The 18,718-nt window shown below is 39.4% G+C and overlaps 1 protein-coding gene across 1 annotated transcript in view; it reads left to right on the top strand.

Annotated features, from left to right (window-relative positions):
- Window positions 1–992: 992 nt before the first annotated feature.
- The window catches only part of TBC1D32 (TBC1 domain family member 32), a 164,245-nt gene continuing 146,519 nt past the window's right edge, over window positions 993–18,718 (top strand). The window contains 5 exon segments of the mRNA XM_030556208.1: window positions 993–1,078; window positions 1,748–1,813; window positions 4,638–4,792; window positions 10,682–10,843; window positions 18,320–18,497. Of these exon segments, the coding sequence (XP_030412068.1) occupies window positions 1,802–1,813; window positions 4,638–4,792; window positions 10,682–10,843; window positions 18,320–18,497 (507 nt within the window). The 5' untranslated portion in view covers window positions 993–1,078; window positions 1,748–1,801.

Here is an 18,718-nt window from a genome sequence, read left to right as displayed (position 1 = left end):
GTACGGGCAGGTAACCCCATTGTACCTGAATCTGTTCTCCTACTGGTGTAAATCTGTACTAATAGCACTAAAATCAAACGAAACCACACCAATGTAAAAGCGAAGTAAGGGACAGGATATTCAGGTCCACTAGCTTCTCCTCTGAGTGAGAGTGGGCAGGTCGGAGTCTTTATTCCTTAACGTTGGAGATGCAGAGAAGATTTTTTCTGAAAATGTTTTAGGTAGTGCCTGGTTGTTCTTCCATAAACTCTGGACTTCCCTGGAAAGTTCTCCAAATTACTGACCCATGGGCAAAAGTAACCCATGATTTCTGCTCTCTTGCCATTACTTTACGATAAAGAGTGAGTGTATGGGGCTAGGGTGACCAGATGTCCCAATTTTATAGGGACAATCCCGATTTTGGGGTCTTTTTCTTATATGGGGTCTTATTACCCCCCACCCCCATCCCGATTTTTCACATTTGCTGTCTGGTCACCCTATATGGGGCAGATAAATTCCCTAAGTGTTTAGAGGGCAGACAGGCAAGAGAGCAGATGGACACTGTACAGAGACAGACTTCCTCTGCTTTGCACAATGATCTAGAACAGATATCAGGAGATTCCCGGAGAAAGCTGACAGCATGAGAGTATGGCTGAAAGCAGGAGTTGTGTGCAGCCATGTTCCAGCCCTGCTGGTCCCTGGATGTGAACGCAACAAAGTGGGAGAGAGATAATATGCTGTATTGCACCAACTTCTGCTGGAAGGGACAAGCTTCACAGAGCTTGGAGAAGGTAACCAGGAGATGTGATAGTGGGATGGAGAGAGGGAGGAAGTGGGGTGGATTCGGATATGTGTTACTTAGCAGTGACTTCCCTCCCTCCTCCTGCACAATGATCCCACCGCCCGCCGCGCAGCTGGGCCAGTCCCTCACAGCCGGCCCGTGTCTCAGTCGCCCCGCCCCGCCTCTCGCGATGTTGCTAAGGGGGCCGCGAGACAGTGCAGCAGGCGCGTGGCTAGTTGCTAAGGGTCGGAGCTTCGGCGAACGGTCGCTGCGAGCAGTTGCGGAAAGCGGCGCTGGAGCCCCCGCCGTTGTCCCAAGGTGACTCCCGCCCCCTGGGAGCGCGGCGCTGCGGGGGAACCACCAGCCCCATGTCCGCTCCTTTGCACTGGAGACCTCCCGGGGCCTGGCTCCCGGGCTGGCACCTGCCCCTCTGCCGGGCCTGGCGCAGTGACTCCCTCCCAGGCCCTGCCCGGGCTGGGATCCCGGCGGGGAAGGGGGTGTCTGTGGCCGGCCTGCCGGGCCTGCTCCTGTGCGAACCAACCGGGCGATGCTGCTCGGGGCGGGCGGGCTCAGCCTGGCCCCGCTGCCAGGCCCCGCACCCGGAGGGGTCTCCGTGGGTCACGCGTAGTGTGGTGATGTTCAGCCCCCCGCCCCCTGGTAACGCTGGAACAGCCGCGCTGAGTTAAGGCCCCAGCCCCCGTCACCTAATGTCCGGGCAGCCCCCGTCGAAGCGGCTCCAGGACGCTGCGGAGCCTTAGCCAGGCCGGGGGAGCCGCGTTCGCAGCCCCACGAATCAAGGGGGTTTCCTCCCCCCTGGGCAGCGGTGAGGCGGCCGCGAGCCGGCAGAATAAACTCTCCCGCCCCCCCCGCGGGTTTCCGGGCGTCATGGGCACTGTGCATTAACGGGGTAGAAGCGTCCGGGGCAGCCAGCAGTTCAATTGTGCGGTTTTTAAAAAGCAGCTGAGTTCAAATCTGTATGTTTGACAGGCACCTTCCTTAGGCGGGGAGTGACAAGGGCCCATATTTTGATTTCAGCAATTGATGTGGATGAAGGTAATTGACATCACTTATGTTGTCAAGTGCACAGAGTACTGTTATTTGTAACCACGGTAAATTAAAAATCAGGCTGTTTTCTCAAAAATTTGAAAGGGACCTTGCCAAAATGAATAATGGGTATGTGCCCATTTATGTTTCTTTATAATATGTAAGAAAGGTCTGAAAAACTGCTCCACCCCTCAAAAAACACCCTCCCCACACGTTACCTCCACTTGTTTCCATTAGAAATTCAGATAATTTCTAGTCTGGACTCATAGCAAAATGATTATATCATAGGTGTCAAGAGTACATGTTGAGCAATTGAATGGAATAGGAATTTTTAATCAGACAGTTTTAAAATGCTGTTAATTTATTATTGAAGCTAAATTGATTTTAACATTTTGGATTAACATGGCTTTTGGTAAAATTCATACCCCTACTCCTTTGTTTAGAATGTTAAAGTTTAGTCCTACGAGCTTTTTCTCACGGATGGACCCTTATTCTTATGGAGCTGTGAACAGGGATCTGACTACATGGATCATTTTACAGGACAGGTCATAGACATCACAACTGAGAGATCCTATATCAAAACCAGGGAAAACTAGACTTGACATTTCAGTTAACCTTCAGTTAAAAGGTAGATCTAAATCTTTCAGGGAATCAAAAAACAAACAAACAAACAAAAAAAGTGTAAATTAAAAAAAAACCACTTTTATGTTGTCCCTTTCAGCTGATGGTGTTTTAAACCAAATGAGTTAATTCAGAGCAAACTAGAAACGGTATTCATGATGTTTTTACAAACACTTTGCAATGGTCTCTTTCTTCCTTTGTTTTAATTTTTAGATGTGCCTGTTAACCAATACTCTAAATTTTTACACAATTTAAAAACACCAACTTGTTTGTGCGTGTATGTGTATATGTATATATATGTGTTGTGTATATATAAAAAAACATTAAAATGTTAAATGACTCTTACTAAGGGGTTGAAGATTACATGTGGAAATATCAAATTCACAAACTGATAATAGAAACACTTGTGAGGGTGTGTCATTTACCTCCTTGGAATGCATTGAGTTTGATTAATTTTTTAGAAAAACGGAGGTTTTTAAAAATAGGGAATGGATACCATGGAGTTGTAAGGATAGGACAGGGAATGCAGCCTATTTTAAAGCTATTTCTGACATGCTTTTTTTGGTAGCAAGAAACCTGAGCTAATTTTGAATTGTGTTTGATCAAAATGAAATGTTGTTGTATGAGTTTACTAGTTTGGCAAAGAAAACTGTTAAACCAATTAAAATAATGCCTGAAAATAGTATTTTAGTAGAGTTGCAAGCCCTGGATTGTATAAAGTATGACTCTAATCAATGATGTTTTGCCACAATTTGAATTCACTTTTGAAATATAAAAATCTCCACTATCATTAGATAAATGATTCAAATTGTGAATGTTATTGACTGTTGTTGAAATATTGTTCAGGTTTTAAATATTAGAAATCTTCTGTGGAAAGTGGGTCCTTAAATTGTTCTGGGTATCTTTTTGTGGATTGGTTAATAGTGGTTGTTAGTGGCAATTATTCATTGTAGAGATTATATTAACTTTTGCATATCTCATTTATATACAGAAGTTTAAAAGTTTTTAGTTTCCTTTTTTTCAAATGATAACAAAGCACTAATAGTCTCAAAATCATCCTTCCTTGATACAGATTATGAAAAATCCAATCACCACTGGGGAGTAGGAAACTTTCTTTGGAAACTGAGACGCTTAAGCCATTACTCTAGGCAGAAATAAAGCTTTCCTTCCTTCCTTAGAAAGAGTAAACCTTCACAACATGAGCTGACGCAAGGACGTCTTGCTGCTTTGGCATACAAACAGCTCTAACATCTTACTTTTGCTGCTCAGTTTTCTTATGCCGCTGTAGAGTGAAATTTACAAGTCTCTGGTCAGGCCACTGTGATATTGACAGCCATGTGGACAGTTTAAAAAATGATGTTGATTTCACTTTGCTCTTGATGTTGGGAAAACTATGAGCACCAGCCAAGTCAGGCCCTGGAGCTATTCTTGGGGAGGAGAATCCAAAAATCAGAGGTTGTGGGAGGATGTTGAATAGGAGAGATCCTTTGGACTATAGAAGGCCCTGTGGTGGACTGAGAAAAGAAAGTAATTTCTTCTTTGAACATGCAAACTGATCCATGCTGTAAATTTATCAAGCACATATTAGTCAGAGGCTGGTATGAAAGAAGGTGCTTTATAAGAGGGGTTCCAGTCCCAGGGCATCTTCCTAATAAGACTCCCAACACCCTTTCATTTTTCAGATATGCTTATGTATATGAAGGGTTGAGAGATGGGTTCTGGGTTTCTCGTCAAGGTATTATCTCTAGATCTTATTGTTGAGGAGGCCCCTATATTTTTATATCTGCTGCTATCTAACAGGCTTAGTCCTCTGAGTAGTAAGTGTTCAAGGGCTTGTCTGCATAAAAACTGGAAACAAATCGGTTGTAGTTCTCTCACCTTTAGTTATTTCAGTGTAAGGCTGAGTGTGGGCATCTTTATTTCAGATTAAGAATGTCCTATTTCAATTTAAATTAAGTAGATAAGAAATTGATTTGCTGTTTTGAAGTAGGGCACTCATAAATGGAAATAAACTTCTTAAATCCTTTCTCTGTATGAATACAATTATATATGTATTACAATTTTTGGCAAAGTGAGGGTATAACTTCATATTATTGGTGACTAGAGGAAAAAAAGTGATATTTGTATGAGAGATTAGTACTCTTATTTTAGGATATTGAGAAAACAGACATAGGAAATGTACAGTTACAGTACTTTCATATGTTTCACACAGATGTCTCATTTCTCTTGTGAAGATGAAGCTCTGTTACAGTCTATGCTCAGACAATTACTGCAGAGTGTGAAGGAAAAAATCACAGGAGCACCGTCAGTGGAATGTGCCGAAGAGATTCTTTTACATTTGGAAGAAACAGATGAAAATTTTCACAAGTAAAAATATTTTTGTTGTTTTAATTTTATGGAGTCATCTGAGTGCTGTCAATTGTTCTATGAAGGGAAAATGTTTGCTACCTATATTGACTTATATATAAGAAAATATTTTTAATTTCCCTATTACCAATGAGCTCTGGAAGAATGTTACTTCAGAGATTTAATAAACTATATTTTACTAGTTCTTATTTTTTTTCTTCTGTTGGTATTTTCTTTCTTCTTTGGCTGAAATATCAATAGAGTAAATGATTCTTCAGGGAAAATCCATTGTCTCTAAATTTATTTAATTAACTCTGATAAAAGTGTTATATTCAGAAACAAACGAGCTAGGAAAAAAATCGTAATTGAAGGTTGCCAGACGATTTTTGTAATTGCTGTTGGGGTCCTTATTATTGTTCCTCATGTAGATGAAATACAAGCAAGACGGCTAAAATATGATGTTTTACAGGCACTTTTCACAGTCATTAGCCAACTCTTTTTATATATTTGATAGGATTTCTGTTAGAAACTAGAATTTATTACATTTTGAATAAAACTGAAAATCTTCTCTATTACCTGTAATGACTTTTGTATGTCCAACTTGTGCTGATGCACACTCGCATATTTACCTACCTACTGTGCTCAAATTCTCCTGAGGCCACACTCATCTTTGCACTTCACCTCCATTACACAAACACAATATTGTAATGGTTTTGTACTCAGGCTTCTAGCTAATATAATGTATTTTGCTAGATGGCAGATTTTATGACACAGTTGTGAGGTCTGAGAGAAGCCATCTAACTTATATGAACTGAATGATGTTTAAGCTTTCGTGGGTGAATACCCACTTTCTCAGATGATGACTATATGCATCTGACAAAGTGGGTATTCACCCACGAAAGCTTATGCTCCAATATGTCTGTTAGTCTATAAAGTGCCGCAGGACTCTGTTGCTTTTTACAGATCCAGACTAACACAGCTACTCCTCTGATACTGAAAAATGTTTAATTGTTAAAACCCGGGTTCTGTGACCTCGTTTCTTCTGCAAAAGCCAGTGACCTCAAAAATATCTTTAAATAATGCAAGGCAGTGCATTAACTGCACTCCTTATACTTTAACTAGGTGTCAGTGATGTGTTGTCAGTAGCAAGCTACCCGACATCTCTGAACGTGGGTGATAGCAAGTAAGTAAAGTAAAAAACAGAAATGACTCTAGGCTATTTTTTAAACTAAATTCAGAATTTTAATGCCTTCACATTTTCTTTTAACGATTTTAGATTTAGGGTTGTGCATTTGAGCAGTCCAAAAATAAATGGTCAGTGGACCAGTCAAATGTTCGTCAAAGTATTTTAAAGTACTAATTAATTAGAACAGTAAAAAATAAACAAAAAGTAAGATTTTTATGGCCTCCAACAGGCTTAGTCTTAGATGCTTATGCCTAATTACAAAAGAAAAATTACTTAACTATGTTATTTTAACTTAGAAAAATGTGAAAAACAATGAAATGAAGCTTTAAAAATGAAAGAAGGACCAGGATGCAATCAAAAAAGATAGTCCATTGCCTACATTGAGGAATTCTTGCTGGAATATTTGACAATATTTGGCCATGATCAAATAATAGGCAGTTATCTGACACTATTTAACTGGTCAAGACTGGCTTTCCAAGCCTATTTATGTCTTAAATGGTTTTATTTTTAAAATTTATTTTTCACCTGTAACTTGTATTATGCAATTGTTAATGCCATTTTAATGCTAATATCGCTGCAGCCACTCAGAATTTGAGCTCTAAATCAGGGGTTCTCAATCTTTTTCTTTCTGAGGCCCTTCCAACATGCTATAAAGATTCCACAGCCCACCTGTGCCACAGTTGTTGTTCTGTATATAAAATCCAGAGCCAGCATTAGGGTGTATCAAGCAGGGCAATTGTCTGTGGCCATGGGCCGCAGGAGGCCCCATGAAGCTAAGTTGCTTGCACTTGGGATTGGGCTTCAGCCCTGCTGCGGCGGGGCTCCGGCTTCAGCTTTTTGCCTTGGACCTCAGTGAGTCTAATGTTGACCCTACTTGATGGACTCCCTGAAACTTGTTCACAGCCCCTGAGGGGGACCCAGACCCCCAACTGAGAACTGCTGCTCTAGATCAGTGAGTGTTGAACACGAGAAGGAAAGTGATTGTACAGATATCATTTTTACAATTACATTTTAATTTCTGGACAGTAACACATTTTAATTAAAGTGACTTGCACATTATAAAATGTGAAATTAAGTTTTCTGATGTTTCTGAAGAAGCATTTGTAGCTTCTGGCAACATACTTCCCTCCACAAATGGTGTAAAAGTACACAGAAAATTCTACAAGGTTCATCTTTTTGAGCTCATTGTGCTCAAAGAAAATGAGTTGAGGGATTGAAAGAGAGGAAAGGAGATGATCCTAGAAATGCAGTGGGGAAAGCAGTCTCAATCTGGAGCAGCAAAGATGAGGGTTAGCTTCTTGGGGGTCCTTCGCTTTTCACTCTTCTTAGCAAGTTTCTGTGTGAGCCATACTGCTATTGACTGTCCCCCACCACTTGTGCCTGTGGTATAACACAGTTAGGAGTCAAAGATACTTAATTCTAATCTTACCAGAATTAACTTGCAATGAATTTCAGTAATCTAGTAATGCTTGATGGAGCACGCATCACAGTCATTGTACTGGAGTTGTACCGCTGTGAAGTTCTTCTTTCAACTGTACCATAGATCCCTAGTGGTGTGATGGGCTTTCATTGGTTCGCGAAGGAATGGCAATATGCCATGGAGACACTGCTCCCCCAGTTCCTTTACCCTTTTCTTCTTCTTTGATGTTGAACAGCAGGAAACATGGAGCCCTTAATTCGAGTCTGCTGCAAAAGGACAGAATGGATAACACTTCTCTTTTTCAAAGTTCAGTCAAAGCTGATTCACATCAATAATCCAGGACCTTAGATTTTTTTTTTAAATATTCAGATTTACTTTGTTTTCTTCAGACTTGGGGAACACTAACAGTATAGCTTGATTGGAACTTGTATGCCCATGCAGAAATTTGACTTCTCCATTATTTTGTTGCAGACTAGTGAAAAAGATGAAAGAATGCTGCAAGGAGCAACACTGTAGTGTCGACTATGAAATACATTTAGTCTCTCTTTAGGACTACCATCTTTCTCTGCAGCAAATACACTGTGCTGTGATCTCTAAATTATTCTTATTATTTGAGAGAATGAAGCAGTTACTGCAAAAAATATGTTTTCTGCAAACACCCCAGCCATAAAAAAAAAAGAAGAGAAAAAAGGCTTATGAAAGCTTTCGTTCAACAGACTGTCACAGTGCTGTTTTTTTATAGTAATAATAATGGCTGAGCTAATCTTATAAACAAGTGAAAGGAGAAAAAGACAGAAAATGAAGGGAGAAGTTAGTTACCTTTTTCCTTGAAATGCCATTATGTTGCCTCTACTAGCAGTGACAAAATATGAAAGGGAATAAATGGAAGAGGAAATAATTTAGAGCCATTACACTTAAAGTGACTTAAGGTAGTCAGGAGTTTAATCTGATGAAAAGAACATTATATGAAATTAGTTGGTATAAAAATGACTTGACTCTCTTACTCGTTTTTAAAATGTTCAAGAAAAAAGAAACTACGGCAGCAACTGCAACAGCTGCTTTTGTTTTCATGTGCACTTTCCAGGATTGGACAGTTCATGTAATAAAGCCAGTATATCGTATATAAGCACGTTCACTCCATATATTGATCCTTCTCAATTCATAGAAAGTACCTGCTCACCTACTGTCACTTTGCATCCACATTTGATATAATGAAAATGTAGTATAATCCTACAAACAACTGTTGTGCAGTCGCTGTTGTGGTAACGTGCTGTATGTCTTGCCCCTAATGCAGAATAAACATATTATCAGGATTACATTGTTCATGTAATGTGGACATCTTTTTAAAAAGTTACTTCAAATAAGCCTGAAGCTACAGACTAGTCCTCAATGCGGACTGTTGCTTTTTGTTCATTTGAAAGCCAGTGATTCTAATTTAACAAAGTTATGACTGTGAAAATTGCTTAATGAAACTACAACATAGAAAATTTCCTTAAGATTTCGTAAAGCACTTAAGCTCATGCTTATGTCCCATTTGCTTTAATGACGTAAGCAACTTTTGTCCTGAATAGGGATGTTTTCTTGCATGGAGGGGCATGATCATGCAACTAGTGAATTGTGCACTGGTTGGTTCAAGAGCTCACTAGTTCTGCTGGAAGAGCTTGTAAACGGAGTTCAGATTTTTTCCTTGACAAACTCCAGTAATTTATATGCAAAAGATTGCATTAATGTGATGTGAAGATTGCAAAGCTAAAATCAAAAAGTCAGGAAACTCAAAAGTTAAGCTTTCAACAGGTTTTAACTCAACTGCATAGCATTTATGTGCTGTTGTCCAGCTATACTGAAAGAAGGACAGAAGATATTTGATATGGGTTTAATCAGGCTGCAACTTTATTATTAGATGTCTGGGACTACTTGGCAGATAAAATTATGCATTGCAGGTAACCCCAATTTAATTCCAGAATTACCCAGGGGGCTTCTGCCAGCTCCCCCTCTTTTTCCATCCAGATCCACCCAGCAAATCCATTGCTGGGACTTTACCATCCACTCTCCCTTGTAGGAGGGTTAAGGTGAGCTCTAAGAAAAGGGAGTTGGTTCCCTGCCATACCAATCATTGGAGTCCCCATCCCCCTTTTCTTTTTAAGTCCTTTTCCAAGCCATTTATCTGGTCACTGTATACCTTCCCTGTGGAGTACCTGCACTGGACATCTGCCCCACACTTAAATAATGAGTTGTGACATACAGCTGACTGCCCTTCATGCCATGCATGAAAAAAGCACTTCCTGAACCCACTGTGGGGAACATGAAAAAAACCCAAATCCACCTACGCTAATCTGGTGGTAAAGGAAAAATTCCTTCCCATCTCCCCTAAAGAAGGGGTGGCTAGTGCACTGCCCACATCAGGTCTTGACCAAACCTGGTATCTCAACACCTAAAGGGGAGGGGAGGGAAAGTGGGTGCTGCCTCTGCTTGCTCCATGTAAAAGGGCCCTTCACACACAGGGCTGCTCCATTTAAACCCTTCTGCTCATCTAGTTCCGAGGGGATGAGTCAGCGTCATCATATTGGTTCCTTGTTCCCTTTTGCAGCAGTTTTCCTCTCTCTCTTCTCCCAGCCATAAAACACTTTTCCCTTCAACAGGCTAGCCAGACAGATCCTCCTACTTCCTGCTTAAAGGTGTGGTGTCATTTTCTCTACCAATTTTCCTAATTACATGTATAACTTGGATCCATTATTACTAATTGTCATAACGTGTGCTTCAAGGTACTTTTTTTATCAGTGCATTAAGATTAATGTTCTTGGAACCTTAACTTTTGCATTTCCTAACACTTTATGATTTTTGACTGTGGCAGCCTTAATTTGTCATCAGTATAGATCTTTGCATTTAGGGGAAGATTTTCATAGGCACAAAAGGGAATTATGACTTACTGAGATATTCTTTTCATATGATATATCGATACTGAAGACATTCAAGAAAAGCAAAATTGTTTTTTTGATGCATAGATTCTGGAATTAGGGGTGCTGGGGGTGTGGCAGCACTCCCTGATTTGAAGTGGTGTCCATCATATACAAGATTTACAGTTTGGTTCTATGGCTCTCAGCACCTCACCTATACAAATTGTTCCAGCACCTCTGGGTTGGTGTCTGAACTTTTCACTCGGCTGAAAAACTCTTTAATTCTTAAAAGTATTGATGCTTCTAGAGATGTGTCTGCTGGAAAAATGTTGCAAATGTAATGTTGAAAATGTTTGGAAGATGAATATCATGAAATACATTGCATTTTATTTTTTGGATATTTGTTTCAGCTATGAGTTTGTGAAATACCTTAGACAATACATATGTAGCATTCTGGGCTCTGTGATTGAAGAAGAAACAGAAAAATGTACCTCTGCTCAAAATCAGGGTGAAGGATCTGGTTATGACACTCTTGTCCAACATGTTACAAAGAAGACTCGGGAATCAAAAGAGTGAGTATGTGCACAGGATACATATAAAATTCCATTTAAAAAAATATGCAGTTGGCAGGATTATCTGGCCCATCTTACTCTTTTTTTTTTCCTTTCATATTTTTTCAGTCAATAATTCTTAATTGTAAAATTTATGGATGAAGGTACTTTGGTTCTAAAATCTATTTTTTTGTCCTTTATAACTTTCCTCACAGATTATCTGTTGGGTTGAAACTCCTCATAATTGTCTTATCTTGAAAATGAAACTATATTGCTGTCTAGGAAGGTTTGAAGACAATCCATTGAACTGTTTAAGATTTCTGACTTTGTGTGGTTAGGGGATTATTTAGGATTTTGGTGGCACTTAAATTCAAATAGCTGTATTTTAAATTTCACACTTGATTTACAAATAGTCCTATATGATATATGAGGTCTTTGTCAAATATAGATGTGTGTATCTGAGAAATAATTGGTTTATGCACAATTTTTAAATTTCCTTGTAGATTTAAGTGGACACTGAACATGATTATCTAGATATACATATGTTGAAAGCTGTAATTCAACTGAAGTGGATTAGTTGCACTTTTAAAAAATCGTGTCTGCATACAAATTCTCTGGTCTATGTTACACATCAGAACCATATTTATAATCTTGTTAGGGGACATGTGATTTGTAGCCAGATTTCTTGAGACAGTGGTTTGTTTAGTGAAGGCATGACCTTAAATGGAAAGCCCAAGTATATGCCAGATAATTCTTACAACCTGGTTAGCCATCCCTTTTTTGCAGATTCTCTTGATTCTCTTGCATAGTATGAACTTCATCTCTATTTGTTGTGTTGTGAATAGAAAGTGATTTTGTTACGAAACCCATTTGTTTTGATTTTAAGTTCTCAGTTCATCAGGAAGTAAAAACAATCCAGGTTTGTTTCTGTGTTGATAGAAATTCATTTTTAAATGCTTGCTTTCAGAAGACTTCACATCTAAAAGGAAACAAAACAACGGAAGTTTTAAACTATGTTTAAATAGTGTCTTCTACATGCCACCTGTTCCAAAATTTGTCACATTATGACTGCAAGAAATTCAGTGCTCTGATAATGTTCTGTTTGGGTCTCACAGTCTAGTAGTTATGATTTCAAGACTATTGTAGCCCCTATTGTGGAGAACTGTAGTCTCCCTGTTATTAGCTTGAAATATAACTATTTAAGTGGATGGGGGGGGTCTGTCTTGGGAATTTGACCTTTTGATTATGAGCTATACATTTAATGATAATACTTCTGAAATAATTTTGGTAATATATAGGTAGGTCATACTACAATTGTCGGACACATAGAAGAATATAAATTGTTGGGCAAAAGTCAACATGGTTTCTGTAAAGGGAAATCATGTCTTACTAATCTATTAGACTTCTTTGAAGGGGTCAACAAACATGTGGACGAGGGGGATCCAGTGGACATAGTGTACTTAGAATTCCAGAAAGCCTTTGACAAGGTCCTTCACCAAAGGCTTTTACGTAAATTAAGTTGTCATGGGCTAAGAGGGAAGATCCTTTCATGGACTGAGAACTGGTTAAAAGACAGGGAACAAAGGGTAGGAATAAATGGGAAATTTTCAGAATGGAGAGGGGTAACTAGTGGTGTTCCCCAAGGGTCAGCCCTAGGACCAGTCCTATTCAACTTATTTATAAATGATCTGGAGAAAGGGGTAAACAGTGAGGTGGCAAAGTTTGCAGATGATACTAAACTGCTCAAGATAGTTAAGACCAAAGCTGACTGTGAAGAACTTCAGAAAGACCTCACAAAACTAAGTGATGGGGCAACAAAAGGGCAAATGAAATTTAATGTGGATAAATGTAAAGTAATGCACATTGGAAAAAATACCCCCAACTATACATACAATATGATGGGGGCTAATTTAGCTACAACTAATCAGGAAAGAGATCTTGGAGTCATCGTGGGTAGTTCTCTGAAGATGTCCACACAGTGTGCAGTGGCAGTCAAAAAAGCAAACAAGATGTTAGGATTATTAAAAAAAGGATAGAGAATATTTTATTGCCCTTATATAAATCCATGGTACACCCGCATCTTGAATACTGTGTACAAATGTGGTCTTCTCATCTCAAAAAAGATATGCTGGCATTAGAAAAGGTTCAGAGAGACAACTAAAATGATTAGGCTTTGGAAAGGGTTCCATATGAAGAGAGATTGAAGAGGCTAGGACTTTTCAGCTTGGAAAAGAGGAGACTAGGGGGATATGATAGAGGTATGTAAAATCATGAGTGGTGTGAAGAAAGTGAATAAGGAAAAGTTATTTATTTATTCCCATAATACAAGAACTAGGGGCCACCAAATGAAATTAATAGGCAGCAGGTTTAAAACAAATAAAAGGATGTTCTTCCTCACACAGCGCACAGTCAACCTGTGTAACTCCTTACCTGAGGAGGTTGTGAAGGCTAGGATTATAACAGAGTTTAAAAGAGAACTAGATAAATGCATGGTGGTTAAGTCCAATAATGGCTATTAGCCAGGATGGGTGAGGAATGGTGTCCCTAGCTTCTGTTTGTCAGAGGGTGGAGATGGATGGCAGGAGAGAGATCACTTGATCATTAGCTGTTAGATTCACTCCCTCTGGGGCACCTGGCATTGGCCACTGTTGACAGACAGGATACTGGGCTGAATGGACCTTTGGTCTGACCCAGTATGGTCATACTTATGTTCTCATTCTTACGTTCTTAAGAAGAAATTTGAAGTTTTATTGCAGGATGAAATCATTGCATGAGCAAGTTCATTAATTAGTGCCTAATTGTTATTGACAAATTACTTTAGAAACAGGTAGCAAAAATATATTTTATAAGTCAATCATTTACATTTAGAGACTACAAATCAGTTCTTAACCAACCACTGTTGGCTCTCCTTTTGACACTAAATACAATAGTTTGTGGGATGTGCTTTTGAACGAAGCTTTTGAACTTCATATGTGTAAAGTTACCCATGTGTCTAAGTCTTGCAGGATTAGGGCAAAGCTCCCATTGACTTTAATTATGCAGGATCAGGGCCCAGGGCCTTCCTGAGCAATTGCAATGCCAGTTTTGTTCTTTAATGTGAAGTCTTTAGCTGTCTCTCCCTCAAAAGATATACTAGGTTACATTAGCATAATTCCAGTGGGAGTAGTTTAATGCTTTAAGCATTAAGTTTGAAATATCCCAACTCCTTAAATTCCTAGGTTCAAAACCCAGCAGCATTAACTCAGTTCTTTTGGGCTTTTCTGCATAGAGATTTAGTATGCAACAAGCCAGGATGTAAATCTACAGCGCACTAGCTTCTCATGCACTAACTGGCCATGTGGGTCACTAAAAGTTCAGACTGAAACTGTAATTTGTCAAAGTGCCCTATGGAACTTTTAGTGCACGGTAGCAGGGTTCACATGGTGACTTAGTGCACAGCAAGTGTGAATGTGCTATTCGCTGAGTCTCTGGGTAGTTAAGATTTTTATCATTTTGTGGTGTATATAAACACAGTTTAGTGCAGTTTACTGTCTGTTGGGTCTTTGGGCAAACCTTAAATATACAAGCTATACCTGTTGTATAGAGGCACCAAAGATCTCAGTGACTTTTTTTTCATACCAATGCTTGACCAAAGTTGCTCCTTGCCCAGTGTTGTGCAGCATGCAAATTTTGTACTGGGCTGCTGCCCTCCATCCCATTTTAGAGGCGCTGAGCATATATAGTCTATGAAGTGCCTTGACCTCCTTCAGAATGAAAACCACTATTATACATGTAAAATACAACATTATTGCATAATTCCCTTTTACAGATCGTTTTGTTTTCTTGCATGTACATACAGTATTGACTTCACAAAGGTCTGACAATTGACTATTTTTCTCCATTTCCATTCTGTTTCTTGAATGGAGGGGGTTTATTAAACATTAACTTTGGTCATTACAGAAATGGATTTGAATTGGTATTTGGGGCCACACAGTTTACTGGAAGAGAGACTAGATAGTGATGTGCGTTTATTTGAATTTAACTACCTGGTTTCATGACAGTAATTATCATTAGTATATATTTCAGTATCCATCGGGCAACAGTTCAACCTTGGATCACATTCTACTTTGGAACCATGTGACTAAAGTCACCTGGGATGTACAGGTATTTAGGAATACTCATCTTGCTCTGGAACCTGATCATGGACTCCTAATAGTAGAAATGATGTTCTGTTTTAGTACCTACTGCATCAAAATACTCCAGTGTTGATAAGCTTTATGTTGAAGCTATCACTAACAGTTACGTGGTAGCGATTTCCAATAAATATTCTGTATTGGATGTCTGGTTGTCTATCACAGAGGAAGAGTGGACTTTATTTTGGGAATCTGATACAGAAATCACTGGAGAACAGCTAGAACTAAGGAGTATGAAAAAGCAACATAGGATTACAGATGATACCATCAAATTATGGGGAAAAAAGAGAAGTGCAGTGTAGAATGGGTGCAATAAAAGTTGAGGCAGGTTAATGAAGAAAGGAGGAAATGAACAATACAGGAGAAGAAATGTGTTGAACAAATAGTTAAAAGGGTCCACCAAAATTACCATGGTCAGTGGTGGAATAGTATGGCACAGCACATTGAGGAAACCTCTGAAAGACATGACCAGAAATGCATATTTGAGATTTTGACTGTCATAATAAGACATCCATTCTCATGACTTACACCAATTAAGAACAAAAATGGAAAATATTACCAGGATATTGATGCACATTTTAAATGTTGGTATGAGCATTTTTGAGGATTAATGAACAGATCCCTATCAAGATGTAAATTACAACTTAATCCAAAAATAAACTCAGTAGAAAATATGCCAGTGACATTAGAGGAAGAGATACCTGTGGTCAAACAGTTTATCAAATGATAAAGTACCTGGCCTGGATAACATTTCAATGAATTGCTAAAGAGTGGTTGTCTGGGTTTAGTTCACTGGCTTCATTGAGTTGTCTTAAAAGTTTGGGAAATCAGTCACATTCCAGAAGACTGGAAAAGGGGCTGCATCATGCCTTGAAAAGCAATCATATTGCTCAAATTATTGTGGAACAGCAATGTTATCAGTCCCAGTGAATGATTTTATGATCATATTACATTATTTACCATATTTTATGATCAAATATTGTCTCGACTCTGTAACAAGAGGCAACCAGTGTGGTTTCCATAAAGGTGATCTACAATCCATTCTGTGTATGCCTTGTGGAATGCTATGGTAAAATGACTAGTGCAAAAAAAAAAAAAAAAAAGTTAACATTGCCTTTATTGTCTTTGCAGCTGCTTTTGACTCAGTGCATCAATGAGCACTATGGTTATTGCTATGTCAGGATGGGGTACTTCATGATTTAGTGTGCCTAATAAACACTTTTCCATGGTACAGTTAGTTGGGCAAGGGTAAACAGTTATTACAGACTAGTTTTCAGTAGAATCAGGAATAGGCTAGAGATGCATTCTCTCACCTACATCATTTGATATTCTAATAGACTGTCTGATGACAAAGCTGAAGGAGGCCAAAGTAGGCAGTGTGAAATGTAAAGATTCATTTTTAGAGGCTCTTGAGTATGCAGTTGCTTTATTTGGAGAGACTACTGACCAACTACAGCTAATGCTGGAAAGGCTGTTAAGAATTGTAGACTCAGTGGAACTTAAGATCAGTGGTGATAAAACGGAAGTTATGCACTCTGCATATAAAATGTCTCACCAACACTACAGGTAGATGATGGTAATGACAACAAATGGGTGAAGAGTTTTATCTATCTGAATATTTGGTTGACAGCAGGCGGTTCTATAACTGAAGTCACATGTTGGATTCGTTTTACATCAGTGGTATTTCAGCATCTTCAAAGCCTGTCTTGGGGCAGCAGGATTTCTGTGACAACAAAGATGCATGTGTTTAATGCAGTGGTACTGATAACAAATGTGATGGGTGTGACTTATCACAGTGGCGCTACCTGCTGGCCATCTTGGAGATTAGCTCCCCATATCGGTATGCCTTTTGATGGTGCCTTGCCCCCGTCATGTCTGTTCTTGGACCCACATCACTCAAAGGACTGCATGATACAGCTGGGACCCACTACTTTGGGTCCCAGCCCAGGGACTCTGTCGATGCGCAGCCATGTGCTGCATCCCCTCCAAGTCCTCAGTATATTTCCCTGGGCCACTTTCCCCAACCCCCAGCACCTTCTTTGCCCTTATCTCAGGGCCTCAGCATACTAGTCCTAGTGGCCAGCCAGGAGCTCTCTCTTGCTTCCCTGTTCCTGCCCAGTACTGTTCTGTCCAGGGTGCTAGCTACCATCCACCTCCGTGGCACCCAGTTCTCCCTCCTTGAGCTCCAGGGAGTAACTGCCCCGTCTCCTCTGCAGCTCTTCGTATATGGGCCTGCTGAGCCCGGATTGCCTGCACCTCACAGCCTCTTCTATTGGCCACTTCCTATGTAGCCCCTCTAGGGCTCTATTAACCCCTTACATGCTAGTGTGGGGTGGACACCTCATCACAACAACCCTTTACAGGGAGCAGAAACGTGTCCATTAGAAACAGCTGAGGAGAGAAAACTAAATAGTTTTCAGTGTCAGAAGTTACACAGTATTCGTAACACCCATTAGTTTGATTTTGTCACAGACAATCCTGGTAAGTTGCAGTCTTATACCAGCTGAGAACAAGACAACTCTAATGGTGGAGTCATGCCCAACATACAGAAGAAGATACAGTTCTAATGAAGGTTTATGGAACTTAGGTAAAAGGAAGCAGAACAGGAGGTGAACAACAAATGAGGTTGGAAGATGAAATTGAGGGGTTTAAGAAGCCGAACTCTTCCCATACTGACTCTTGATGAAGGAAGAAGACTTTCAAGAGAATATTTGAGGTGGAAGTTCATTCTGCGCAGCACCATGGCTAGCTACTTTATAGCCGTGTAAATCTTCTGCTTATTAAACATTACACATTTTAGATTAACTTGGTTATCCGTCCATGCATTCTTTACTGCTGCTTCTGCAGAGGACTTTTGTGGAAGAAAAAACCTTAATTAAACTTGTGGAGACAGAAACGGTAATGAGGATCAGATTTGGTCTCTTGTATTTTGTTAGGGCCGTATTCTGCTGATGGCTTGCACATTGTTCCTATTGAAAGACATCTCAGTGCAGAATACAGATTAGTGACAAAACTGGGAATGCAGGTCCCTGTTCTGTTCTGTTATAAATTTTAGTATTGTTATTTGAATAGTTGTAGGAGAGCCACAAAATTTAAAAGCTTTTTGGTTTATTTTTAAAATGTATATATCTGTAGTTTTTAAGTTTGCACACACATTCTGTTAATTACGTAGGATCTATATAGTGTTTTGTATTTATTTTAAAACGTTTTTAGTTCACTGAGTAAATTCAGTGAAATGTAAATAATAGCACACCTTAGTCCATTATTCATAATTTAATTAGTGTTTTTTATATTATTTAGTATTAACATTACCTTGACTTTGAAGGTACAGAGAAATGATGCATTCCTTGAAGAATGTCATGATGGTGGTGGTGGAATCTCTGATTAACAAATTTGAAGAAGATCAGATGCGTAATAAGGAGATGCATAGGAAAACCAAGAAAGAGCAACATAGTGCTTACCATACAGACAACTGCTCTGATAGTGACTCATCATTCAATCAGGTATGATATTATGATCTGGACTTGTATTGTGAAATACTAAGAAACTTATACTTGTAGCAGAAAGAGAGCTTGAGACATAAGCCTTTGTATCAGAGGCCTGGTATGAGACCGGACCTACTCACAGAATCTAGCAAGAACAGGGCTAATATTGCAGAAATACATGTTCCTAAGAAGTGCTAGTCACAAAGTACTCATGCAAACACATCCCAATATCAAGTGGT

The sequence above is a fragment of the Gopherus evgoodei genome, chromosome 3 (genome assembly GCF_007399415.2).
Source record: "Gopherus evgoodei ecotype Sinaloan lineage chromosome 3, rGopEvg1_v1.p, whole genome shotgun sequence".
Lineage (NCBI taxonomy): Eukaryota > Metazoa > Chordata > Testudines > Testudinidae > Gopherus > Gopherus evgoodei.
The sequence above is the reverse complement of the archived record's forward strand: the minus strand, read 5'-3'. Positions and strand labels throughout refer to the sequence as shown.